We start from the raw sequence: 27395 nt of genomic DNA, 5'->3' as shown, positions 1-27395 counted from the left end.
GAGTTATAGGAGCTTGCTCGAAGTGAATTTGGAAGTTGTTCGGAACTTCCTTATTTTTGGCTCTAAACAGTATGTACTTTGTTTTCCTGACATTAAGTTCTAACCTATTTGATTTTAACCAAACAGACAATTGGGATAACCAACTATTGGAGGCTGCTTGCAAAATATTACTATCTTGCCCTGAAAAAAATACGTTAGTATCGTCTGCATAGATTATAATGTTGTCTGCTGGATGAAGGTTTACGATATCATTAATATATAATAAGAACAACGTTGGTCCTAGAACGGAGCCCTGTGGCGCACCAGACACAATCTGACCGATCCAAAATACCGTTAATGATAGTTGTTTGAGATCGGTTGTCAAGGTAGCTAGCAAATAAGGTTAAAGGAACACCGCGTATTCCATAACAATGCATTTTTTCAAGTAATATCTTATGGTTAACCGAGTCAAACGCTTTCCTCATATCAAGGAATATGCCAACTGTTAGCAGTTTATTTTCTATGTTTTCAATTAGCTTTTCTTTGATTTCCAGTAAGGCGGCCTCAGTTGTTTTGTTTTTTTGAAATCCGTACTGTTGCTTGGAGATGACATGGTTTTTGTCGAGATATTGAGAATGTTTGCAGGATCCTACAAGAGCGCCGAAAAAAAGGTGCGGCGCTACGAGTTCACTTCAGCCCTAGAAAGCTCGGCAGTTTCTGGTAAATGAAATTCTCATATTTCTTTATTGATGAGAAATTATTTTGCATACTCAACAAGACGTTCATGTGCAATTCTTTTTTAGGAAATGAGGGCCACAACGATGTTGTACAGCTGCCGTCACCACGTAAGACATGAATTCTCATTTGTTAAGCCGCCGCGGTGGCTCAGTGGTTACGACGCTCGGCTGCTGACCCGAAAGACGCGGGTACGATCCCGGCCAAGGCGGTCGAATTTTGATGGAGGCGAAATTCTAGAGGCCCGTGTGCTGTGCGATGTCAGTGCACGTTGAAGAACCCCAGGTGGTCGAAATTTCCGGAGCCCTTCACTACGGCGTCCCTCATAGCCTGAGTCGCCTTTGGATGTTAACCGCCTTAAAACTAAAACACCATTTCTCATTTCTATTTAATGTAAGGTCGACATTGTGTTAGTTTTGATTGGGGATTTATGGTAGTATGCTTGCAAAATCTGGGAAAAAAACTCCACCGTAGCTAATTGCACTTGCAGAGAAATGGAACGTGCTCAGACTTGGCATCAGCTTTTTACATTTGCCATGCTCTCAGATCAGCAGTGATTCTGCCAGTAACCATTTCGTGGCAAACTCTCTTACCCACGTTAACAGTACTGCGAACAGGTTTCTATTCACATGACATATATTCCGCTCTCTGTGTTTGGTTTCGCCATGACAGTTTCTTTTGTGTCCTTAAATGTACTGTATTTTCCAGTGTATAAGACGCACCCGCCATATATGCAGGCTGTAATTGAAAAAGTTGCTATATAAGACGCACCCCAGTTTTCCCAGTTGGGCTAGTGAGGATCAATTAAACACGCTTGCGCGACCATCACGAAATTCACCGTACTTGTGAGAAATTCTTAAGCGACGCTAAGTGGTCGAAAAAGGCAACACTCACGCCATTCCTGCCCACGTTTTGGAAAAAAAGAAAGAAAAACGAAAAAACTCTCCCACATGTCCATAAGAACATTTTATTTCTACTTAAAACCTTGGAAGTCTTCACCTTCGGATGCGCTATCAAAAAGTTCGCCTATTTCTGGTGGCAACGCGACTGAAATATTCTCTTCGCACTACGTACATGGAGCAAACAAAGTGGCAAAGGGTGGCTGAAAAAAGAACGCCGGCTTGTCCTGGCTTGTCTTGACAATGGCGAGAAGCGTGATTGTCGTCATCTTTTGGCATTTCACATTACTTTTGCTTGGGGCCTCCGAAACGGTGGTGTGTTTGTGATCCCGGAAGTCGTCATCCCCGTCGTTTCATGATAAAGTTCACCTAAAAAAAGTTGCGCACGGTGGTCCCCGTATTGAAGTATTAACCGTGTTACAACCGATTCATTGCTAGTGATATTTTTTCGGTAAAAAAGGCTTGAACATGAACCTGAGTAATTTCTGAACTCTCTAAAAAAAAAAACGAAAAATTCGCATATAAGACGCACCCTTGTATAGGACGCACCAGCAAGATTTTTGAAAAAAGCCGCGTCTTATACACCGGAAAATACGGTACCAATGCACCATGCTGGTGCATGAGAAATGTAATTATTGAAGTACTATAGACACATATTTAAAAAATTGAAAACTGATTTTTCAGGAAAGAAAGTGGTGCAGTAATTCTCTCGCATTTCGGTGGACATTCATAAGAGAAGGGATAAAGGAGGGAGTGTGAGAAGAAAGGAAGAAGGAGGTGCCGTAGCGCCCTGGGATAATTTCAGCCGACTGGGGATCTTTAACGTGCACTGACATAGCACAGCACACGGGTACCTCTTGCGTTTCGCCTCCATCGAAACGCGCCGCCGCAGTCGGATCACAACGTTCTTTTATGTGTCATACTTATCTGCATGATGTGACATTGTTTGTCACGTCAACTACTTGTCATGGAGGTGTCGGTTTTGATGGGTTTTGAATTATGAAGTCTTTGTACAGCCTGTGATTGAAACCAAATTAAAATATCTTTTCGGCCAAAGGAAGTGTTACTATTGCCTGGGGGGCATCTCTATATAACCAGGAATTTGTTTCTGAACTTCGTAATTTTGTGTCTATTGTGTTTTAAAAAGATCACCTGTATGAAAAACAGCCTGGCCATGCAACTGTTCTGTCCCTTCTCCAAAAATATCCTGAAGTAGCATTTCTGCATTCAATTAGGATAGAAATGTGACATTGTGGTTGTACACAGTAGTGTGTTCTGTACTTCCTGGATTGCCATCAATGACGCATGTTCATCTCCAGCCCCACTGAATCACGCTGGGGAGAGCGTGAACGAAAACAGTGCGCCACCCAGCAAGCTGGAGGGGTCGACAGCTGGGACTGTTGATGGTGAGATTTTCACTTTGTTTACTTTTGTGCAAAAAGAGAAATGCAAGCCAAACATGGGGACACAGTGAGAGGACAGAACAAATGCTGCTTGTCCCGTCTTTTCACTGTGTTCCTTTCTTTTAATTACACTCCTATTTTGTCTAGTATCAAGTGACACAACAAAATATAGAAGCTAGATCTGCTTTGCCTTAAAGAAAAACAGAGCAAATTTTAAATTTCTCATTGTACCTGCTGCTGCCGAGCAGCAGTCAACAGGCCCAGAAAGACCTAGAGAATATACTTATTCAGGAAGATATTTGCACGGAGTTCTCCTCAGTGGCTCTTGAAACGGTGCTAGGAGCACATTTCTAGTTTCAAACTATGTGCTTTGAAAGGGGTCACTCTGAAAATCATCACATGTATTTCTCAAAAACCATTGTATTGAACTGAAGTGGTACTGGAATTTACAACCTAGTACTTCCATTGCTTTCTCCTCTTGTGATTCATAGTGGAGTGGTTGTTGTGTGCCCTTCCCAAGAGCTGTATGTTGTGCTTTTGTTGGGTTCTTTTGGATCCTGGCATTTCTGTTGCCTCTCTCGGCCTACATCACCACCAGGAAGCCACTCCTACGAACTGCACTCTACACAGTAGTCCCATGTTCTGTGCATTTGTTTCCTTACCAGCATAATTTGGTCGCTTGGTCGCGGTTGGTCAGCAAGGCCCATATTGTAATTTTTCATTGTCTTTCAAAGTATTTTAAAAGTTTACTGGTTGGAAGTCAATGCAGTGCCTTGGATGCAGCGAAATGTGCTGAAAAAAAATTAATTGCGCTATCACAAAGCTCCCATAAAGGGTGCTGAAGGAGATAAGCAGCCAATAATAGTGGCATGCTCTGAAGGAGGACCTCTTGCTTAGGAAAGAACTGAACAGCCTAACTGCCTTGTGAGCACATCAGCTGGCTCCTAGTCTTGTCTTGCCTGCAGAAAATGGATGCGTGGTAAGAGATAAATGTGACCTTGTTTTATTTCTCAACGGTTTGGGACCTCCTGTGCCTAGCAAGAAACATTTGGTCCACCTCTTTGTTGCATTTCGCTTGTCAGCTAAGGGCTATAATTCCATAAGGGCTATCTTTGTTGCAGTTTTAATGCATTGATCCCTGCCAGCACTTGCAGTTAAAACAGATGTCTACCTCCAGCATTTTGGCCAATGTGGGTTTTGCCGTGAGCAATACTTTCCAAATGGTGCAATGCTATATTAAGGGCACAGGCCTGCTCTGCTTTCTCGCTTCTATTAGCACATGCTTCTCATGACACTGGAAGAATCCATTTGCGACTAACTGCTGCCATCTCTGCCATGGTGCAATAGCAGTGGAAATGCCCATGAAGCAATGTAAAAATTGGCGAAGCTCATAGACTGAGAAGTCCTTTACACAACAAGGCTGCAGGTTCTGTGCTAGCTATCACACATAGAGCAGCTCCATTTCACCTAGGTGTTTGTCAGTGCATGGTGACATTTATGGCATTTAAATTAGGCTAGCAAGGAATAGAACATGAATTAGAAGTGTCCTGGAGGATAAAAACTGGGGGAAGTTTAGGAGCATAGTACGGAGTGTGTTGCTGCCTACTGTTAGCCTCATACTGTTCTTTATTGTACCTCAGTGCGCAAATGATATTATTGCGCCCAGGTTAACCCTGCTCCCACTGAAATTGTTGATTGCTTCAGTTTCAGCTACCCTGCTGAAGCTGATGTGCCTGGTGCTGGAGGTCCGACAGCAGCAGCGCGACTTAATGCAGCGGTTACAAAGGCTGGAGGATCATGTGCTGCTGCGGTCGGACCGGCAGCTGGAGCAGAGGACTCGGCCAGTGTCCCCCTCGCCACCGCCTCCCACCCTTGCACTGCCCGCATTCTCCCCCGAGGAGTTGGACACTGTGGAAGCTGCCGTCCAGGACGACAGCGTGGCTGCTGGACTGGTGATTTAATGTTTCTGATAATTCGTGTCTGGAAAAAATGAATGCCTACTAACGAATTGCATGCATAATGTAATTCCGAGGTTTGTGAAGAAATCTTGAGCTCCAAGAGTATTTGCATGCCGTGCTCTGTGAATAACATGCTCTTCATAGATATAATTCCTACTGTTGTGCTGGAGTGTGCTGTCACAGTGTGTTTTGTTAATGTAAATGTCTTGTTCATGAAAGTTGCTTGCTGATATACACACTGGCTGTTTCAGTGAACATTTTCAGGAATTCCTAAGAATAGGGAGTTCAAAATAGAAGAAATATTTGCAGGTACACACACACAGTTATGCAGTAAATTATGTCCACCACTGCTGAGAGATCGTTCCTCCAAAAAAAAAATTGTTTTCCCATATCGAACTTGCGCTTCTTTAGGAATTTTTGAGAGTGTTCACTGGAACGCCCTGTCGATTCCTTGTGTGGTGAGATTTACTGTCGGAAGCAAAAGTGGTACGCAATGCCCAGCCGGTAGCAGAGCTTGCAAAAACTGCATCACGTGTCGGGACAGCTGTTAGGGGACTCTCTTTATCTGCTCTTTGACTCCTATCAATTTGTTGGGCTCAGTAGCAGTGCTGAACATGTGGCGCTCGCAATATTGCTTACGGCAAGTGCCAGTTGTCACATCATGTTTCAGCCACGCAATGCAAAGAAAATGCCACCTGCGAGACTGCTGTCGCATCAGAGCGTTTAGGCGAGAAGGAGCGCTAAACAGCAAACCAAGCTACTGATGCTGGTTCTGTGCGAAGCATTGCACCTATCACATCTTGTAGTAGCTTGGTATTTGGCGGTGCAGTCACAGGCTTTTTTGGGGCAGTTGCTCTCAGATGGTGTCACTCAATGTCATTCGATGTAGTTTTCCAGAGCTCTGCCGGTGGCCGGTCGTTGCATAACAGACTTGGTTCCAACAATTTTTTTTTCTCAGTCAAATATTTCTGTGATTACATTATTGTTTTACATCGATCAACAGCAAAAAAAAATCCCCTATGCTTTTGTTGCCTGTGGCTGCCTTTCTTCGTATGTGTCTCATAACGAGCCCCTCATTTTCCTTACATTTGTCATTTATTGTTGTGCTGTTTTAATTTAGTTCAGCAGTGGACTTTGTAGCTAACATTAAGGATGTTGTAAGGTCTGTTTTACAGGAAGCTGAGCTTTCGGTTAATATACTGTTGCATGAACTGCTGTGAACACAGCTGGAAGTTGGTCCTCTCTCAGCGCGTCTTTAATTTCGGCTAGGTTTCCCAAATAATGGGGCAGCTTTAACCCACCTCTTCCCTGTCTTTTGCTCACATTATGCACATTTCATTACTTAATCTGCTGCCAAAAACAAGCAACATCGTTTAATTAAATGTGGTTGCTAAGCACGCAGCTTTACTCAGGTGCTTGGGGATTTAAATAAGCGCCCTTTGTATAGCATTAATTAGACTGCTCAATTTCAGGGTAGTGAGCCCCGCCATGGTGGCTCAGTGGTTAGGGCACTCGACTGCTGAACCCAAAGACTCAGGTTCAAACCGAGCCGTGATGGCCAGTTTTCCATGGAGGCGAAAAGCAAGGCGCCCGTGTGCAGTGTGATGTCAGTGGCGCATGTTAAAGACCCCACGTGGTCGAAACTTCCGGAGCCCTCCACTATGGTGTCCCTCATCATAGCCTGAGTCACTTTGGAACTTTAAGTTCTACAAACCAAATCAATTTTAGCGTAACGGCTGTGCAGAGAAAACACATCCAGCACATAGATATCTGCAAAAAGCATTATAGTTATAATATAATAATGTCCAAGATGCAAAGCATAATGGGTAGGAGTTGGCCACCTTTGCTTAATCGCTAAAGTTTCCCTGCTCTTAGTAAACTGGGAAAAAAAAGAATGTCCATATTGGTGGTGGTGCTTTCTGCTGGTAGCAACTAGTCAAGCTATTGTATCATACAGAAATTATGCATTATGATTGTAGGTACTCGCATGGGCTGTTGACAGGTAGTCACACAATTGTCTTAGCTATTCGATTCTGCTAAACTAAATGAAATTATAATTGATGTTTGTGCCTAATAGCTTGTGCACCTGTGGTGTTTCTTTTCAGCGAAAGTAGCTGGTCCACCTGGGGGGCAAGGGCCTGAGGGAGGTGGGCTCCAACATAATGACCGCCATCATGGGGGTGGCTGTACAGAGGATGTACAGCCTCCATGGCCGCAAGGGCAAGTGGTCATTTATTGCCCTGAAGTTATGCAAGGTGGCAGCAGGTATGTTGTTGCAGTAGCTTTTAACTGAATTTTAGAAGATGAGTGGAAGAACATGCACCAGGTTCTGCTGCGCTTTGTTTTCTTTTCTTCTTTTCAGTTGATACTTTACCAGTTTTCTTTTTCATTACAGGTGAATATTTTGTTACTGTTTTTATGGGGGTAGTCATCTGCAGTTTTCTTCCATGTGCATCTGAAGATATATGAGTCAGCAGATGCCTTTCAAAGAAAGCCCTCCCATCAGTCACATCCATCTCTTGTCATGGATCGTAGTCGTGCCTTGTATCTGCCAGCCATTTGTGCTCCCATATGTTAGTAGTGCAAAGTGGTCGACCGTGATGTCGCAGCAGCTTTATACAGTTGGTTAGAAGAGCTTTCAAGTGGATTTTCTCCTCAAGTTGTATTTGGATACTCTAGTCCTTTCATTTTGGCACGCACTTTGAGTTAACATGTACTTGTGGCCTTTTCTGTTTTCTCTGTTGCTGAAATAATCTTGATTTCTGTTAACGAGCACTCTTTTTCTGCTGGCCTAAAATGAACGCTTATCTTATTCAGATGCCATCTGTGAGAAGACGGGGGCGGATGTGGTGGCAGCGCAGGGGTTTATTAGGAAGTGGTTGCCAGGTTCGGTGGACCGTGGCGGCGGACGCAAAAGGCGTTTTGCCGAAGCGTTTCTGCCAAGTACCGCTGCCGGCCTGGCAACCACTGCGAGCCCCTGTGCTTCAGCCCCCAGCACAGTGCCCTCCCTTCCCCAAGCGGCCCCCACCTCCCAGAAATCCTCCTCCCGCGCGGCCCTGGCTCCTTCCCAAGGTCCCGCCTCCTGCGCGGCCCTCGCTGCCTCGCAGGACTCGCGCAACCGCGCGTCCCCAGCCACGGTGCCTAATTATTTAATAAATTGTTTCTCAGTTGGATTCTTTCGTTGCCTCATTTTGTTGTGCATGTGTATAGAAGAGATGATTGCAGCTTTTCAATGCCAAAACCCATGGCTTTCCCAATGCGAACATTAACTGGAATGTGAATATTCGCTGAACTGGAAATGCAATGGCATAAACTTCGGGCAAGCGTTAGCAGAAAGCCTGAACAGTGGCCTAATTGTGGTATGTCAAGCCGGTGTTGGTAGAGCAGCTGAAAGTGGGTACAATAGCGGCATGAATGTCGGTTCAGTGTTGGTAGAGCGGCTGAACAGTGGTCTGATAGTGGCATGAATGTCGGTTCAGTGTTGGTAGAGTGGCTGAAAGTGGGTACAATAGCGGCGTGAATGTCGGTTCAGTGTTGGTAGAGCGGCTGAACAGTGGTCTGAGAGTGGCATGAATGTCGGTTCAGTGTTGGTAGAGCGGCTGAACAGTGGTCTGAGAGTGGCATGAATGTCGGTTCAGTGTTGGTAGAGCGGCTGAACAGTGGTCTGATAGTGGCATGAATGTCGGTTCAGTGTTGGTCCGAACATCAGGCCAAGGTTGGAAAAAGTAACTTTTTACCCCAATGCCGACGTCGGTACGACTTTCGAGCCGGTTTTGACCAGCATTATGCCAGCGTCGGTCCATTGTTGGTGTGCTGCTTGGGATGGCGAGTGGCAGTCCGGCTCAGCGGACGGTAGCCACAGTGCTGTGCTCTTCGACAACCGGTAATGCCGCCGTTAAGATTCGTCGGCCAAGGCGAACACTGGTCGCGATGTCCGCGGACACGCCACTCTTCTTCGCACCTCAAAAACCAGGTAAGGAGAGTGGGATTCATGGCGTCTAGTATCAATTTCGTAGCCCGTCGCCCGCGCGAATCGCTTCAGCACATTCCGTTGTTCGACTAAGCTTAGTAAATTGGGGCGACGTCACGATGACGTAGCAGGAAGGCGGATCCGTGTCGTCACGCCGCCGTCACCGCGGCTGGAGCCAATCAGCGAAGAGCGAATGCAACATGTCGCAAAAGGCGACACCGGGAGAATACCACCCCTGGCGTTTCAAAGTTGGGGCCAGTTTTGCCCTGCCCATGCCCACTTTTTGCATATTTTTGGCTCTAAAAAATAACAAATTATCCGATCGTGACCAATTTTTCAGCGCCTCGTCCTCACATCATCCTCTTTAGATTATAAGACGCTTTTGACGATATCTCTTTATAGTTCCCCGCAGTCGCTGCGGACATGATTTGGTGGCAGGTTCGCTGTCGACATAGTCTAGTAATGCTTTTTTTACATTAATAACTAAAAGGATAAGAATGGGCTGGGGAGCATTTGGCAGGTTGTCTGATCACATGAATAGAAGTTTGCCAATATCCCTCAAGATGAAAGAGTATAACAGCTGCATCTTACCGGTCCTCACCTAGGACGGAGAAACGTGGAGAAATAGGAGAAGCGTCGAAGTTCCGTTAAGGACAACACAGCGTGCTGTGGAAAGGAATATGATTGACCTGTATAACGTTAAGAGACACGAAGGGGGCAGAGTGCGACAAAGAACGAACGCAGATTATTGACGACTGCGCCGAAATCCAGAGGAAAATATGGCCTTGGCAAGGGCATGCAATTCAAAGGCAAGAAAAACGGTCTTCATGCGTCCGTGGGCATGCCTGCCCTTGCGTCATGGTTACGCTCTGAAAACGTCAACCGCAAAGGCTGTCAACGCCTTCATGAGACCAAAAAGAGCTAGAAGTTCTACAGATAAACCCTTTCGTTTGTTTTCTGCGAAAAAAAAAAAGAATGCCTTAGAGCAGTGGCTCGCGGTTCCTGCAGTGCCTCCTTAAAAAGTGTGCAAAAACTATGATTAATGTCTGTACAGTGTTGCGATAACAGCGGAGAGGTTCCTTTACTGGTTTCGCAGGCACCAAGCAGAAGCGCTCTTTCCTGACTGGAGGTCGTCACGGCGTCTGGCTGTTTCAGTATACGGCAGCCTGCGTCCACCAGTCGTGTAGCGAATGAGTGCACGCCAAATTATCCCCTCCGGTCCTTTTTCCCCTCTAGCTAAATGTAAAACGCCGTGCTGGGCGAATAATCTGGCTAGCTGTTGTTTGCCATCGCCAGTGGCTGCAGCGGCACCCATTTGTCTTTGTTATGGGGTGCTCAGTTCTGTAATTTACTTTTCTTATTTAACGGCACGTCCGGCAATTATATAGTCGAAGAGAAATATCTGAATTATTTTTGTGTTTATTTAATCCCACTGTGTCGATGTAGCGCATTTGCATTACCTCCTCAATATAGCGTCTGATGTGCATGTTGGCTTTTTTTTTTTTTTTCGTCGCGTTCACTTTTTCGGCAAAGAGCAAAAGCGTTGCCAAGCCTCTCGCAGCGCCCGGCAGCGCCTCTTGCAACGCACTCACTACTGGTGCTGCTCATAGTCGCAACCGACCTGACTTCAAAGGATCAAAGAACTTGGGGTCGTTTTTAACCGCTGTTTTCAAGAAAATAACAGAGAATTTAGGTTGCCTACTGCGGTTTATACAGTGATTGGCTAATGTTCTGCAATTTCCCTCCATAACTCCGGACTTATGTGCTATGCATGAGTAATCACTTTCGATAGTGACGAGATACCTGTCACTGGATAATCATAATTACTTATACTAATCCATCCCTCTCATCCATCCTAATCCATCCACTAAACAGCATTAACTCGGGCATTTTTTCTCCCTCCTTTGATTTTACAGAAACTTTCACATTACGTTCTCGGATGCGGGGCAGTGTTTTGTTCCTGCGGCAGCAAACTTAAAATTCCTCGGCTGATGGCCTCAATCTGGGACGTTCCTGCTGTCAATATTGCGTGCGTGACGTCACTGGTCGAACGGCCATCGCTATTCGCTCAACATTGGGGCAGAATGTCGATCTGGCTTCTCGTTATTTGAGACAAACAGGGACCAAAGCTCTACATACAGTCGCCAGTTTGGGCAATGAACGCACCACAATACGCTTTGCGACAGCACCCGTGACATCATGGGGTGGTTTGTCGTGACGTCATCGTCTTGTTAAAAAGAGTTTTGGCTCCGGCTTCCTGGTTTTCATTTTCTGTAATACTTCTACTTGGTATTTTGGAAAACTGTTTTTTGCACTGAAGTGACGCGACTCTATGGAATGTCCCCTGATTGTGAAACCAAAATGTAAAAAAAAACACACAGAGTAGACCTTTAATCCATTTCCTCTTGCGGGCCTACTTTCAATCTTAGAGCAGCCCAGACTTTCAAATTTCGCGGTGTTCTATAATTGGTCCACTCTGTTGATGACGTCACGACCCTCTAAGTCGCGTTCCTAAATCGCGGGGAATCCTTACACCACTACTGCCGCAGTGGTGGAGCGGTTAAGCGATGCTCCACCGCCCAGCAAGCGGCTGCTTAATTCAAACACAGCCATCGGGGCGGCTTGGGAGACCCAGGTTGCTCATCCCGAGCTCTTGTGAGGCTCACACACAGCCTCACAGTGGGCAGAATGCAACCGCGGTGAATTTATTGAAATAAATTTCCACTTACCACGGGAAGGGATGGGGGGGGGGGATCAGGTAGTTCACAACACAATATGCAGGTTGCCACGTGCCATGGTGGCCAGGTGGTCATAATGTCACTAGGTGACGTAGCCTCTTTCGGCCAAATAGGGAATTTTGTGACAGAGAAGCCGAAACTTTTTTTTTGTGAGACGGCAACCTAAATGCTATCGCAACAGAAGTTTCTAACTTTGAACGATGTTTCAAGCTTTTCGATGGTATTCGCTTGTTTGCACAGCACCTTCACTCGACACGTCTTAGATACGCAAAGTTATATGGGAGGCTCTGTCCAAGTCAGTCATGCACTTTTATGAGGGAGACAGCTATGACACTGACGACATGCTGCGTCTGGATGGAGAAGTGGTTAACGATGCTGAGATACAGAAAATAAAAAGAAATTACTTCACATAAAAAGCATAAAACACGATCTAAACCGGCTCATAAATTCTAGAGGGCCGTGTACTGTGCGATGTCAGTGCACGTTTAAGAACCCCAGGTCGTCGAAATTTCCGCAGCCCTTCACTACGGCGTCTCTCATAGCCTGAGCCGCTTTGGGACGTTAAACTCTATAAACCAACCAACCTAAACCGGATGACCAGGCGTGGTGGTGTGCGCTGAAATCTGGTATGAGTATATCTTAGGGAAATGTAGTTTTCTAGTGTTTTTTTGTCTGGCCACTTCAGAAGGCCGTGCAGCACACAAAATGGAAGCTCCACACTTTCAAACCGCATGGTTCTAGCACGCCTGCAAGGAGGTACATGTGCGTGTTCTCAGCCTTCAATGAATCACTTGCTTTACATCAATGTTTCCTTTCAATGGTTTGTGCGCCTATGAGCTATTGTTCTTGTGGCCTTGCCTCCCGAGTTCTCTGAATCTGTGCTTTCAAGGTTCTCAAATGAAACATGTTCAATGCCTGCCGTGTCGCAAAGAGCGGCTGATGGTGCGTTGCGAACAGGTACCTCATTACTATCTAAGTAAAGATGACAAGAAACCCAGGAGAGTGTTATTCAGACCCTGTGCATAAAGCGTAGGCAATGTATTTCATTTCATTTGATTGCGTCAGCCGCGGCAATGGAGGAAGCCATGAAACAACCACTTCGGTTTTCTTCAGTTTCATTGTTTTGTGTTAAGGTGATTGTGCGAGCTAGGTGATGTTCCATGACGAATTGCAGCCCAAGGGAGCAAAAAACGAGAACACAGACAACTAGACACACAAACGTTTACTTCCAAGCGAGTTTTATTAGATGAGACAACTTCTTAAATGCTGCTTTTCAAAAAATAAGAACAACCAAGAAAGGACGTTACATGGTGCATCACCTCGTCAAGAAATAAAACTCTGCATTTTTCATGGTGACGGAAGGCGCACTAACACTATTACCATGCAGCCAAGATAACTCCGGAGCCTCGACAATTTCCCGCACTAGCTGGCCCGAGTGTCTGCTGACCACGGAATAGCCGGCAAGAGCCGGTTCTCACTGTCTTTCGATACCGGAATCTCTGTCTTCCTGTTTACAACCACGAGGATGCAGCGCCAGAATCATTGTGCCTGTCTTGTGGATTCTGGAGATGGGTTCCTTCAGCCACTCATTCAGGCGTCTTCACGTTTGGTCGACGCAAACCTTGCCTGAAGAAACACGCATGAAGCACAACACACCCCCTACACACTCAACGGAGTGGTTCTGATGCGCTGTGTTGCACTGTCAGCGCCCGTCATACCTCTCTTTACGCGCGCGCACAACGCACGTAGCTTCATAAGGGCTGAGAGCACGATGCTCACTTTGCTACGGCGCCCGATCTCCTTAAGTGGGTGCGACACTTTTTGTATGTATAGTACAACGACCACTCTCACTCTCTCGTTAGGCTGAATTACTTAATATGTGTTGCAAGGATTCGCTTCTTGTTTTAGAGCGCAGCTCTTTGGCGTCCGTTCCTGGGTTTCGCGTCGTCGTCGGCGTTGTCGTCGGCCTCGTAACCAGCTCCGCCCCCTTTCATCCCCCCAGCGCTAGCAGCGACCGACTGATACCGCTGGATGCCGCTGACGCCGCTAGAGAGTCAAGATAACGTGACTGCATAGAGCACCGTCGCCGCCATGCAGAAAGAGGAGGAAAGGGTCCCCCCCCCTGTTCTTGTGTGGCGGATAGGGTGCTCTTCAGTTGCCGACGCGCCGGTTATTTCACGTAGGCCCCGGCACGTCGACGAATACGTGCCCACCTTCCCACGGCTAGACCTGGTTCTTAGCGCTGCGGAAGCGAGGGTATCATATTGTTTGTGTCGGCATCGGCGGCGTTGTCCTTGAAACCAACTCCGCAGCTGGGGTTGACTCACTATCGAAAAGGTGAAACAGCTTATTTGCTGCGCTCAAATTTCGCATTAGGGAGTAACGTAATCGTCGGTAATTTTTTCCTTTTTTCTTTCTTCAAAAGGTGTTCAGCAACACAGATGACGGAGGGTAGTCTGCAGTGTGAATACGAGCCACCTGGTCTAGTGTACTTGCTTGCATGGAATGAGCACAAGATTTTAGGCCGCATTCCTCAGGCAGACGCTGGCAATCGCTCTGTGTGCCAAGTTGAAATCGGCCAACTGGAATGGCAGCAGCTCCTTGCAGATATTTCCAGCAAGTGTGACTTTCGGAGAACGTAATCCGTAGATCTAAAAAACCGGAGGAAACCTTCTGAAGGGACCTCATGTGACACTTCCAGCGGCTTCAGGCATTGCTTGAAGCTCTCAACGGCACTCGTGACCAAGGTTTCTGCTTCTGTTCCCGTCCTGTGCTCGAAAAGAACTGAGTAATCATTCACAAAATCAAATACTTTGACAATAGGGGAACCTGACATAACGGATAGCATGCTTCTGTCTTTGCGGGATAGAAACAGGTCGCTGAGACCTGGAGCAAAACAGAAAGCAGGGCAAATTCCGCTCTTTTGATGTATCTTAATTTTTTTTTTCATTTTTGAGTTTACTTGTGTTTTGGGACATTTTTGTCCGAGCATTGTCGCCAAAGGTTATCACAATTCACCAGCAAAATCCGTTAATCTTTTTTTAGTATAGTGTGGTGCGCCATTGTGGCTCACCTCATGGCACGCGTCAGCGTACATCTGTGGCTCAGATAGGCTGCGAGACGTGGACTCCTAATGTTCCTGATGTGCTGATTGCGGTGGACCCATTCCATTGGTGTAGCGAGGGCGGTGAGGGCGGTGTAGCGAGGGCGGCGGAGGCGTTCCACTAGGCTATTTGTCTCGGGGTGGTACGCGGTGGTGCGTCGAGCCGCGTCGAGAATGCAAAGGAGCTCAGCAAAGAGAGACGACTAGAACTGCCCGCCGGGGCCCAGGATGATTGTAGACGGACTCCAAAATGGTCCACCAAAATAGAAAGGAAAAACGACGCGACAGCCGAGGTAGCAGTACCGGCGACTGGGGTTGCTTCTGGCCAACGGGTGTGCAAGGTGAAGCAAGGTGAATGTCGTTCGCCTTGTTCGATGTTGACCGTGTCACAGCGGACATCGGGTGGAAACAAAGAAGTAGTTTTCATATTCGTTTCTCAAGCCGATCCGCAGCCCGAGCATTCCTATGAGTGGGCTCACGTTGCTTCGACTTCCTCGCGCGCTCCGAACATCCAGAGATATTGCTGCTACACGACTTCACAGGCCGCTGCTTGATTGCTCTGCACAGGACGAAGTGACGACCGGTCAGCGCATCCTGACTAACTTTGAGGAGCAACGCCTCTTGCACCGGCTGCTGAGGGAAGCTGGGAACATAGAGATGGCCAAGCCAGGGCCGGTGGCAGTGTGGCACGACGTAACGGGTCTGCTGCTCGGCCACGCCTCGGTGCTGCTCTCCCTGCTGCCGTACGCGGACCTTCCCGACCAACCGGTGAGCAAGGGCTGCTTGGCCTACCGGTGCACCACCCTCCAGACCTGGTGCCATGACGCCAGGAATGAGCCAGGCAGGAGACTGATGGCGAACATCGTGTTGGTAGAGGCGGGCCTGGCAGATGCGGCCAGCTACGGCAGTCGCCTGCGAGTGAGCTACCTGCCACCAAGCATTCACAGCGCCACCGACATCCGTCTCATAAGTGCTGTCAAGGCTTGGCCGCCGCACGTCGTCACCTATTACCTCCTGCTATACATCTCCGCCTTCATCATCAACGACTATCCACTGGTGAAGGAAAAGCTGAAGCGCCTCTAGTCTGATTTTACCTGAGCACGGATGTGTACAGCGTTGCCCAGAATAGCTGGCACCTCGTCCATGGCAGCCATGATCAAGGGATGGAGATCCTGTTGCAGGGGCAGCAACAGGCAAGTGCTGAGCTGCGGCCGCTTCTGGGCGCCCTCTGGGGCCCCGCCCAGCACCTAATGCTTCAGTGACACCACAGCCTGGCCCTGCGCTGCCTCGGCCACATGCAGGTGGCCTCCACGCCTAAGAAGATGACCCTGCAGCTGGACATGCTGCTGGAGAACTCTCGAGTCATCTACTCCATTGAGCTGATCAGCGGGCACGGTCACCTCCCTAGCCTGAAGCAGCTACTGGGCATCGTTATGGCAATCGCGAGAAAAATGAAAGTGCGTGAAGCCCGCGAACAGCTGCAGCTACTTCTGCAAGTGCCTCTGTCTCCCACGGAGGAAGGGCAGCTGGTGTGCTGCTTCTGCGCTCTGGCAAAGCCGACCTGGATGTGCCACGTGGTGCTGCACTTCCTGCAGTGCGGACCTCCCCATGCCACCCAGCCGCTGACCGGCTGCCTTCAGGGGCTGTTTCGGAAGGGCAGAACACAGCGGTCATACCTTCCTGAGGTGCTTCAGAAGGTGTCCACCAAGCTGGAACTCATGTAGAGCTTCATGTGGTCGATGCCACTACCAGCATCGCAGCTGAATACAGCATCAGGCTGGCGAAAGCAGCCTAGCACACCAGTGAAGTGGCCGGGGAATGTGTCCACTCGTGTGCCTCACGAGGGCACCACGCCCCGCCTGGAAAAGGAGGTGGCTGCGTTGATGCCGAACATGGCTGCTGCAAAGGCCTCAAAGCCACCCGCTCTGCCATCTTCTCTCTACAGGGTGGCTGAGAGTGAATTGTGGGCCTCAATGTCTATTCCGAGTGTCAGCAACTATGCCGAGCAAAGTTTTCTGGAGAAGCATGCCGTATCGATCCTCTGCACGCCTCCCGTCTCCTTATTGGCGGCCCATCTGCGACGGACAATCTACGCAGCGCACGAATTAACAAGCAAAACTGCTTGAAGCGGCGAGCCGTGGGCCTCCCAGCTATTGCTGCCACTCCAGCTGTTCTTCGAAGGGTCTCCGCAGAAGAACATGCTGGCACCTGTTCAACGCCCACAGAACTCGGCAAGGACGACCAGCCAACACCTGCAGATCCATCAGTTATGAGGGTAAGATTTGCCATGTCAGACTCGAACAGTTCCGAACTTAGCCCTGACCATGACACACTGAGCAGAGAATACGAAGCACCTCCATGCAGTCTCATCCTGTGGAGCAGGCAAATGGCGAACAGGAGGCATGCCATTCAGAGGACACAGAAATGTCTAGTGACCAACCTAGACAGTTCACGACTCCCAGGGACACTGACAGCGACCACTCTGGCACTGATCTGCACGAGAGCACTCCAAGTCCGGTTCGCTCTCCACAGCGGACGCCACAGCAGCCTGATCACATTTGCAGCCCAGAAGTGACGACCGGGATATAGATGGGAACAAGGTACCGGAACCGCTAGCTGGAAAGACATCTTCCCCCGAGCGAAATCCGCTGCTGCTGCCAGAGTTCCTGGTTCAATAGGCTGCCAGGTGCCTGCACTCGCCTACTGCAGCCGATTCATCTGTTGCCGGGCCTGCTCAGTGAGGTCCCAAGGAGTCACTATATCAGCCAGCACATCCAGCTGCAGCGTCAAGCCCCGCAGATACTGTGTCGTCTTCGGATGAAGAGGACCTGGATGGAATGCCACTTATGAACAGCTATGAGGACATAATTCCAGAAAGCAAGCGTCGGCACATTACCCGCCACATGGAGCCTGATTTGAGCAGAGGCCTTGTGGTTACGGCACCCGAGCAAGCAAAGACAGTACACAGGTCGGCTGCTGCTGCAGTCGTTGGTACTGTGCACTTCGGAACTGCACCAGTTGGCGGTGCCCAGTTTGCCATTTCAGAGTCTGGCATTCCACATGTCGGCATTGCACGCATTACTACTTCACACGTCGGAACTGCAGACTACGGTACTGAAAAATACTGTACTGCACCATTCGGCACTGCACATGTTGGCAATGCGCAGGGCAGCGCTGCAAATATCGGCACTACTGAATTCAGGACGCCTGCTGAAGAAGAACCCACTTCTCTTGGCGACAACGACGGCACTGGGCTAGTAGAAGACCCACCAAGCAGAGCCTGTTCTCAGGCGTCAACAGTCTGCCTCCGTGTGTCAGCATTCGTAGTCAGTGGGGTACAATACAAGGAAAGAAACCTGCTCTCTGCTGTGTGGAAGAGGGAGACCTGTCCTCTAGATCTGACGCTCTACATTCAGAAGGTGCGGTGACGACACCAGCAGAAGAAACAAACTTTGAAGAAAAATCTGCAGCAATCAACGAGTTTTTTGGCTTTATTCCAATTTTGCACAGTCCTCTTGTTGAAGGTTGGGGAGGACCTTTAACGAAAATTAATGCGTTTGGAATATAGGACGGGTTATTTATAATGTATGTTAAACATAATTAGTATTCATGAATGCACTAAAATATGTAGGAAATAGCTTCTTGAAATTTCTTGCTCGGTATTGGAAATTTAGTCGTAAAATTTGTCTTTCACGTAAGCGATGTTTCACACACGTTTAAAATGCGTGAAAAAAGGTATATGTTGTTTTAGTATGGTCGCAGTAGAATAAAATTTACCTTCGTAAATATGAAAATAATTCATCCCAATTATACTTCAATTCTAACAAATGGGCAGTCCTCATAAAATTTGTAGCAGGAATCTTCATGGTGCCGTGGGACCGTCGGGGAACAGCCGTAACTCTTCCTTTCCTCCCGACTATTCGTGTTTGTGATACTGCAAGGGAGATAACCACCACTTATTGCATTGCATGTGAAGACCCTGAGAGCAATAGACCCGGAAGTGCGCGTTGAGAATCTCCGGACGCGGAGCTGGCAGCAAAAAGGACTCCGACTCGCAGTGCCGTCAGGCTCCATTAGACGCCTATGTAAATGTTGCTTGACAGTTCGACTTCTGACGGATGCCTGACGCAAGTTAAGACTAGCAGTTCAGTTCTAGATCACCCGAAATTTGGAACGTGACCAATTTCGCACTAGCGCAGTAATTTGGGGGCCCACAGTTCTTGAGCCAGAAACGCCTCACCGGGCAAGATTATGTGGCGTCTCTCAGAAAGTATTCGCATGGCAAGCCGACACGTGTCGGAACACTTCCAGTTTACTGACGCAACTGTCAGTCGGAACTCATGGTGTGGCGACATCACTCTCGGCTAAGTGACGCCCCGTGACCTGTTTACGTCTACGTCATTTAAGACAATTTAAGACAATGCCTCGATTTTTTTTTTGGATGTGGCTTCTAAAGGATATACCAATAAAATGTTCATGATCACACCGTTGTGATTCTTTCTGGCGGTAGACAACGGAAATACGTCTAATGCGTAAATCCAGCTTGCAGCCTGTTATAAGCCTTACAGAATATAGTAAATTTGTGATTTTTCAGAAATATACTGAGCGGGCAAAAGTTGCAGTCCTGACATCTTGTGCGAAAGTAAAGTTTAATTACTTCAATACAGAAAAAGCCTTAATTTTGGTTTTAACTATTCGGACAAAATCACACAAAATCAATATGCAATTGATACAATATGTTCCAAGTGCATTTTTAACACACACTTTATTCCTTAGAGTCCTCGTCGCCGCAGAGGAGGTACCACCTGGTGCTGCCGGTGTTTCTCTTCCTGTGACTGAGATCACCCCTTTGGATCACTCCCCATCGCCGGCTGATGCCAGACGGACGCAGGAGGTTCCTGCGAAGTCACATGCGACAGCTACAAACTCGGAAGACTCAACTCCAAAACGCACTATACCTGAAGCTAGGTAGGATGAAAGCGGCGTGAAAAAAGCTGTAAAGAAACGTGAGCGTTCAAATAAATCATGCTGGTGGTATACAGTTGTGACCACCACCTACAACTTAAAGGAAAGACGTAAGACTGTTTCGAATGAGGAGAAACACGGTTTGGCAACAGTGGCAACTCGTGCATGACGTAGGAAAAGTGGATTGTGCCACCATCTCACAGATCGCCAGCTACTCTGACCAGGGCTGGGCACAGCAGGGAGTCGAAAGGGAGGCCCACAAGCAAGGCATCACCAGCGCACAAGAATAGAGCTGCCAATCCGAAACATGTGTCAGCACACAGCCCGCGCTAAGAGGAAGCCATCGGAGGACTCTGCTAGAAGCGCATGGGTAGCCAGAAAGAGCGCAGGTAAACCCGGCACCAAGCGCGCAATGCGAAGTCCAAGGCTTAACTCGGAGGTGTCCAGCTCTAGAGGATGAAGCCACGTGAAAGCCACTTTGGCTTCTGAACGCAGAGCAGGCAAGAGACGGGCTACACACAGTCCTCGCTGGCAATCAGGAAGTCCAGGAAGGGCAGGTATACACTGCCAGCAAAAAATACTCAAAATGGTGTAAATTGCTTGTCCTGCAACGCAACCCAAAGGGAGGTTTTATTTACTCCATATTGCCGCAACTAAAGCCCCTAAATGAACTTGAGGGGCTTTAGCCGCAACGCATTACTGGCGCCGCCTAGTAGTCGCGCTCAGGAGGCTGGCGCGCGCTCTTCTTCGCCCGTGAGCTCGCTCGCTAGTCGGTTAGTCGGCCGGGCCGTTTCCGCTGGCGCTTGGACGTTGTGGCAAATACAAACCTGCCTACCTGCTTCTGTGACATTTTGGTGGAGGTGCTGGGTACATCCCATGTCCGAAGAGCTTTTGGGTGCCTCCGAAGCCCAGCTACACACCGTGGACACACCTGTGCACAAGGCCAGCCGCCGCTTGAGAGGCTTAGCTCCCGAGTGTGGTCCCCTTCTTTCCTTACAGCGAACCATGACGACTACAGAGGCAAGCCAGCCCGTTCACCTTCCAGTAAGTGCCCAGCCGCTGTTCTTCCATGCTCCGCGTATGCCCACGCCGTTCCATGGCGACAAATTTGAGGATGTTGAGGACTGGTTGACCAACTACGACCGGGTCGCTGCGTTTAATGCGTGGGACGAGGAGCGAAAGTTGCGGAACATTTATTTTTCACTTGAAGACACCGCCAAGATGTGGTTCGCAAACCACGAGGCTACGATCGCCACCTGGCAAGATTGCCGGCAAAAGCTGCTCAGCACATTCGGCAAAGACGCAAGAAAAGAGATGGCTGAACTGGCTCTACAGTCCCGAGCGCAGCGGCCCAATGAGAGCGTCGCCATGTTTGTAGAAGAAATGACTCGGCTTTTCAAACCCGCGGATCCGTCCATGTCGGAGGCAAAGAAGGTGCGCCATCTTATGCGTGGCGTTAAAGAACAGATCTTTGTCGGCCTTGTACGTGACCCTCCATGTACTGTGGCTGATTTTAAGAAGGAGGCGGCAAGTATGGAGCGTGCCCTACAACAGCGATTTGTGCAATTTGATCGTTCTGCGAACATCACTGCTGTGGACTTCCGCTTGCCGATGAACGGCAACGAGAGTGGCGCCCTTCGCGAGCTTGTCCGAAGCATCGTACGTGAAGAACTGCAAAAGATGCCCTTTCTCGAGCAACACCCGCGTGTTGGCGGCATCTCGGATGTTATACGTGAAGAGCTCCGGCAAGCAGTGCCATCAATGCCATCCCCCCAGCCGCCTGCGCCGCACGTCATGTCCTACAGCGACGCGTTGCGTACCCCTGCGCCAGCACCGCCAGCACCCTACAGGCCCGCTCCTCTCGCCCGTTCCGTCCTGCACCCCGACATCCAGCTCCGGCTGATGCGCCCGACACTCGACCGCCCGTTCGCAAAGCACACGTGTGGCGTACGCCGAACAATCTACCGCTGTGCTTCCACTGCGGCGAAGCCGGACACGTACTGCGCCACTGTCCATACCGTCAGATGGGCTTGCGCGGATTCTCACCGGATGCCCCTCGGCCGCGCTATGGTGAACGGCCTCGGGACATCGACCAGCACCTCAGCGCCAATGTCCCACCTGCGTCCCCACCGCGACGCCAGTCCAGGTCGCCATCGCCGCGACAGTTTTCCCCCAACCGGCGTACTTCCTTCAGGCAGTCCCCAAGTCCGCGCCGGGAAAACTGAGGACGGCGACTCTCGGAGGTAGAGCCGCCGTCGATGAGCACTACGACCAAGATCCTCCATTCGCCGATTCGATCAAACATTCCGACCTCCGACCCCCCACACGGACCAGCAGTCCGACCACTTTCCGACGATCGCCGCAGTTTTCCTCCGACGCCCCCAATCGACGCACCGAACGACCAACGAGTCCGACGACCTCCCGACGATCACAGAAGCTTACCTTCGACGCCGCATTTCGACGCACTGAACGACCCGTCAGTCCGACGATCCGTGATACGGCACACTTCGTCGTCGGTGAGCTTCTTTCCGCTGAGATACCGATCGCCGTTGACAACCACCATACGACTGCCCTTGTAGATACGGGCGCTGATTTTTGCGTTATGAGTCGTGGCCTTGCTACAATCCTACGCAAAGTCCTGACTCCTTGGCACGGCGCGCCGATAAGGACAGCCGGGGGGCATGTGCTGACGCCGCTAGGAGTGTGCTCTGCCCGAGTCGAGATTCGCCACGTAACTTTCTCTTGTTGCTTTGCTGTGCTGGCGGAGTGCTCCAAGGACCTGATCCTCGGTCTTGATTTTCTTCGAGAAAACGGCGCAATCATCGACCTCCGTGACCTCATGGTGACTTTTTCGACCCAGCGCGCAGTTTCCGACGACTACACAGCAGACAGACCACTTTTCCGGGTATGCGATGACCATGTCACACTACCTCCACGCACCAGCATGTTTGTTACAGTGCACTGCGACAACCCTCCCGCCCTTCAAGGCCTCGCGGAAATTAATGTGAATTTATTGTTGAGCCTACAAGTCTGCGTCGCTCGGGGGGTCTTTTCCTTGAGTAATAACCGAACTGAACTGCTTTTAACGAACTTTAGCGCCGAATACCGCCATTTACCGCAAGGGGCAGCCATCGCCTACTTTGATGAAGTCGGCGAGCCATCAGCCCACTGCGCCCTATCGTTGCTCAACAAGAACCCTCCCGAGAGCACTGCCCATACAGTTCGAACTGACGTGAATCCTGCTTTGCCTTTTGACCGGAAACGCCGCCTTCAAGCAATTCTTGACTCTTACCATGACTGCTTTGCTGTCACGTCCAAGGTGGGACAGACGTCAGTAGCAAAGCATCGCATTATAGTTGACCCCACCGAACGCCCTATTCGCCAACACCCCTACCGAGTGTCGACTAAGGAACGCGAGGCTATTCGGGCGCAAGTTGATGAAATGCTTCGCGATGATGTGATCCAACCATCCACAAGCCCATGGGCCTCACCTGTTGTGCTGGTCGCTAAAAAGGATGGAACACTCAGATTCTGCGTCGACTACAGGAGGCTCAACAAAATTACAAAAAAAGACGTCTACCCACTGCCTCGAATCGACGACTCGTTCGACCGACTCCGCCATGCCCGATACGTTTCATCGCTCGACCTACGCAGTGGCTATTGGCAGATCGAAGTCGATGAACGTGATCGTGAAAAGACGGCGTTCATTACTCCTGACGGCCTCTACGAATTTAAGGTGCTTCCCTTTGGTTTGTGCTCCGCCCCCGCGACCTTCCAAAGAATGATGGACACTGTCCTAGCCGGCCTCAAATGGCAGACGTGCCTCGTCTACCTTGACGACGTCGTCATTTTCTCTGCGACTTACGACGAGCATCTCAAGCGCTTGACGGCCGTCCTAAATGCCATCCGCGCGGCCGGCCTCTCACTAAAACCGGAAAAATGCCACTTTGCATTCCAACAGCTGAAGTTTCTGGGCCATGTCGTCAGCGCTGAGGGTATTAGCCCTGATCCAGAGAAGACGGCTGCCGTAGCTGCTTTCCCGACTCCTACTGATAAAAGTTCTGTTCGACGGTTTTTGGGCCTCTGTGCCTATTACAGACGCTTTGTCCATGACTTCTCCCGGATAGCCGAACCACTGACTCGTCTAACAAAGGACGACCAACCTTTCATCTGGGCCGACGAGCAGCAAAGGGCTTTCGAGGAGCTTCGCACACGCCTCCAAACAACGCCCATACTTGGCCACTTCGACGAGGAGGCGGATACAGCGTTGCATACCGACGCCAGTAACGTTGGCCTCGGAGCAGTTCTCGTTCAGTGGCAAGATGGCGCTGAGCGGGTCATTGCTTACGCCAGTCGCACCCTCTCTCGTGCCGAAGCGAATTATTCTACTACCGAAAAGGAGTGCCTTGCAATTGTCTGGGCGGTGACAAAATTTCGGCCGTATTTGTATGGTCGGCCGTTTAGAGTGGTCAGTGATCACCACTCTCTCTGCTGGCTAGCCAACCTTAAAGATCCTTCTGGCCGCTTAGCCCGCTGGAGTCTCCGCTTGCAGGAGTTCGACGTCACTATTGTGTACAAGTCCGGCAAGAAACACAGTGACGCTGACTGTCTATCCCGAGCCCCTATCCCGTGTTCTTCACCTGAAACAGATGACTCCGTTTTTCTCGGCGCTCTCACGACGCCTGATCTCGCTCAACAACAGCGAGATGACACCGAACTGCGGCCCCTCATCGATTACCTCGAGGGAGCCGCCTCATCGCCACCTCGCCTTTTTACGCGTGGCCTGTCGTCGTTCTGCTTGCGGGACGGCGTCCTTTACAAGAAAAACTACGCTTCCACAGACACTCAGTACCTGCTGGTGGTCCCAACGCCGCTGCGTCCCGACGTTTTGCAGGCATGCCACGACGAGCTTTCTGCCGGCCATCTCAGTTTCTCACGGACCTTGGCTCGCATACGACAAAAATACTACTGGCCCAAGCTTGCTGCTATTGTCCAGCGCTATGTTAAGACGTGCCGTGATTGCCAACGTCGGAAGACGCCGCCTGTCAAGCCGGCCGGTCTGCTGCAGCCTATTGGTCCTCCTCGAGTACCCTTTCACCAAGTCGGTATGGACTTGCTCGGGCCGTTTCCTACGTCATCTTTGGGCAACCGCTACATTATAGTCGCCACTGATTACCTCACCCGTTATTGTGAAACCAAAGCTCTTTCCAGCGGCACTTCTACTGATATTGCGAACTTTTTCATCTTTAACCTAGTCCTCCGTCATGGTGCCCCTGCGGTCGTTTTAACTGACAGAGGCACTGCATTTACTTCAGCTCTCACCCAGGAAGTTATGCGGCTCAGTGGCACTTGTCATCGCAAAACAACAGCTTACCATCCTCAGACGAATGGCCTTACTGAGCGACTGAATAAGACCATCGCCGATATGCTTTCAATGTACGTCGACGAAGACCATAAGAACTGGGACCAGGTACTACCGTATGCAACATTTGCGTATAATACCGCAGTCCAGGAAACGACCCGCTTCACCCCGTTTCGTTTGGTGTACGGTCGCGAAGCCGTTACCATGCTGGATGCAATGTTACTGCCCGATGTCGCCCTTCCATCAGTTGCCGGCGCTGACCAATTCGTCCAGCACGCTGAGGCCGCCCGTCAGCTTGCTCGAACGAGACTCCGGACGCAGCAGGTTAAAGACGCTCAACGCTATAACCTTCGTCACAGGGAGGTAATTTACAACCCTGGCGATAAAGTCTGGGTGTGGGTTCCTGTTCGCCAGCGGGGTCGCTCCGAGAAGCTTCTGCGCCGCTACTTCGGCCCGTACGAAGTGCTGCGCAAACTCAGCGACGTCACCTACGAAGTGATTCCGCAAGGAACTGTTCGTACGTCCCGACGACAAACACAATCGGAAGTCGTACACGTTGCCAGGATGAAGCCCTTCCACGCCCGCTAGGTCAAGCCTACGGTTCTGCTTGACCTCGCCACGCAGCATCGGGACGATGCTTTTTCCACCGGGAGGGGCAATGCCGCAACGCATTACTGGCGCCGCCTAGTAGTCGCGCTCAGGAGGCTGGCGCGCGCTCTTCTTCGCCCGTGAGCTCGCTCGCTAGTCGGTTAGTCGGCCGGGCCGTTTCCGCTGGCGCTTGGACGTTGTGGCAAATACAAACCTGCCTACCTGCTTCTGTGACAATATAAATGGAGCATTTTATGTACTCTCTTATGCAAGGCAGGTATATAGGTGTACAAGGCAGTAAATGTTTTACTGACCAAAGGAATGGAGCCCAAAAATGGCGTCATGTTTATTTTTGCTCATTCAGGTTCATTCTTACAGACGTTCCAGCGGCAGAAACGGGCAGTAGCTTCATGGGCCGTCGGCAACCAAATTGAGAAACTGCACTGCCCTAATGTGACCCTGCGTCACGCGTTCTTTTCGCCCCCTGCAAGCCCAGCCGCGGCGTAGGCGGGTGCGGCAGGAGCCGTCTGCTTGTCATCTGCTTTTACTGTACGAGCTCGTTCGGTTGGCTATGTTCGTAGATGAAGGAATGTAGCATTAGAATCAATAGTTTAAAACTGAAAAGGAGTCATAGGGTTGTTTTACTGTCCTATACCACGCTATATTTGACTAAAAACCAGAGCAGAATAGGTTGAAAATGAAAACACCCCTGAAGGTAGTTTAGTGTGGCAGATTTTTTTTCACGTTCACTTCTTTAAGGCTTCACTTTTCAATTTGAGTTACGAAAAATATAGCTTCAACAACTCAATCAAGAGCTCAGCATTGAAAGTATCTACTATCACAGTTCCATGTTCAAGCACCGCAAATAATCTGCTCCAACACCGCGGGAACCACACAGAAAGAAATCAATGAGAATTGGGCTAAAGCGGGGGCTGTAACGCGATGGCGGCACTAACAAAGAAAGGTCATCTGTGGCTTGCGCACTGAAGGCTTCACAGGAGCCGTTCAATCATGTGCCTTATCGTAGCAGATAACGGCGACAAGCCGACATCTTGTACCGCGGCAGGCGCCCGTGAAGGTGCAGAAGTGAGCAGAGATCGAGCGACGATGGTAACCAAGGAGTCGGCACTCACCGCCATTATCAGACGACTTGACCAGAAGCAGACGAGACCCTAGGTGGCGGGGCGGATGGTGCAAATTGGTTCTTTCACTTTATTAGGGACTTGGAGCGCATTGATACCAAGAAACTCAATTTAAAATGGGAGGTATAAAGAGGAGAATCCTCTTTTATGCCTCTTTATTGAGTGCAGAGAGTAAAACAGGTCATTTAGCACATTTTTACTCCATATTTATGGAGTAAATGTTTCTACATATGGAATTTAAAGGGTGACGCCAACCATTTAAACTCCCATTTGGGTTGATCCTCGTTTACACAGCACGATAGGTTCTGTGACCGTGTCCGTGACTTCCGTAGGAAGAGCTTTATTTTCCACCGATGTAGGAGGCCCCTTACTCCCCTCCCCTGGCGCGCAGGCTCGAGGGGCGGGGGCCGAGGCCCCCGCTTCTAAAGACAGGCGAAGGTACAGTGTTTCTTCGCGGCTTCCGTCGCCAGGCGGATGACTTTGTTCGGCGGGGGACTCGCTTCGCAGCAAGACCTCCCAGGAATCTCTACTTTTAATGTTCTTCGGGATGTCG

The 27395-nt window shown here is 49.6% G+C and overlaps 1 protein-coding gene, 1 long non-coding RNA gene and 2 pseudogenes across 2 annotated transcripts in view; all 4 read left to right on the top strand.

Annotated features, from left to right (window-relative positions):
• LOC149355693 (uncharacterized) overlaps window positions 1–27395 on the top strand; it is a 58658-nt gene that overhangs the window by 18969 nt on the left and 12294 nt on the right. The gene's annotated exons all lie outside the window — the stretch shown is intronic.
• Window positions 408–7185, top strand: LOC149355696 (uncharacterized). Its single transcript, XM_089583985.1, has 5 exons — window positions 408–699; window positions 783–824; window positions 2933–3019; window positions 4721–4968; window positions 7080–7185. The coding sequence occupies exons 1-5, from the start codon at window positions 591–593 to the stop codon at window positions 7086–7088; spliced, it is 495 nt and encodes a 164-aa protein (XP_089440111.1). The 5' UTR covers window positions 408–590; the 3' UTR covers window positions 7089–7185.
• On the top strand, window positions 15251–18213 carry LOC149355695 (uncharacterized; annotated as a pseudogene).
• LOC149355694 (uncharacterized) lies at window positions 18507–27268 on the top strand (annotated as a pseudogene).

Source organism: Amblyomma mixtum, chromosome 3, assembly GCF_055824585.1.
Source record: "Amblyomma mixtum isolate Tamu chromosome 3, ASM5582458v1, whole genome shotgun sequence".
NCBI lineage: Eukaryota > Metazoa > Arthropoda > Arachnida > Ixodida > Ixodidae > Amblyomma > Amblyomma mixtum.
This window is presented reverse-complemented; position numbering and strand designations above follow the sequence as displayed.

Coding starts and splice junctions, on each gene's coding strand:
- LOC149355696 (XM_089583985.1), top strand. CDS start 591: ATGGTTTTTGTCGAGATATTGAGAATGTTTGCAGGATCCTACAAGAGC. Junction 700..782: donor AGAAAGCTCGGCAGTTTCTG/GTAAATGAAATT, acceptor ATTCTTTTTTAG/GAAATGAGGGCCACAACGAT. Junction 3,020..4,720: donor GACAGCTGGGACTGTTGATG/GTGAGATTTTCA, acceptor TGATTGCTTCAG/TTTCAGCTACCCTGCTGAAG.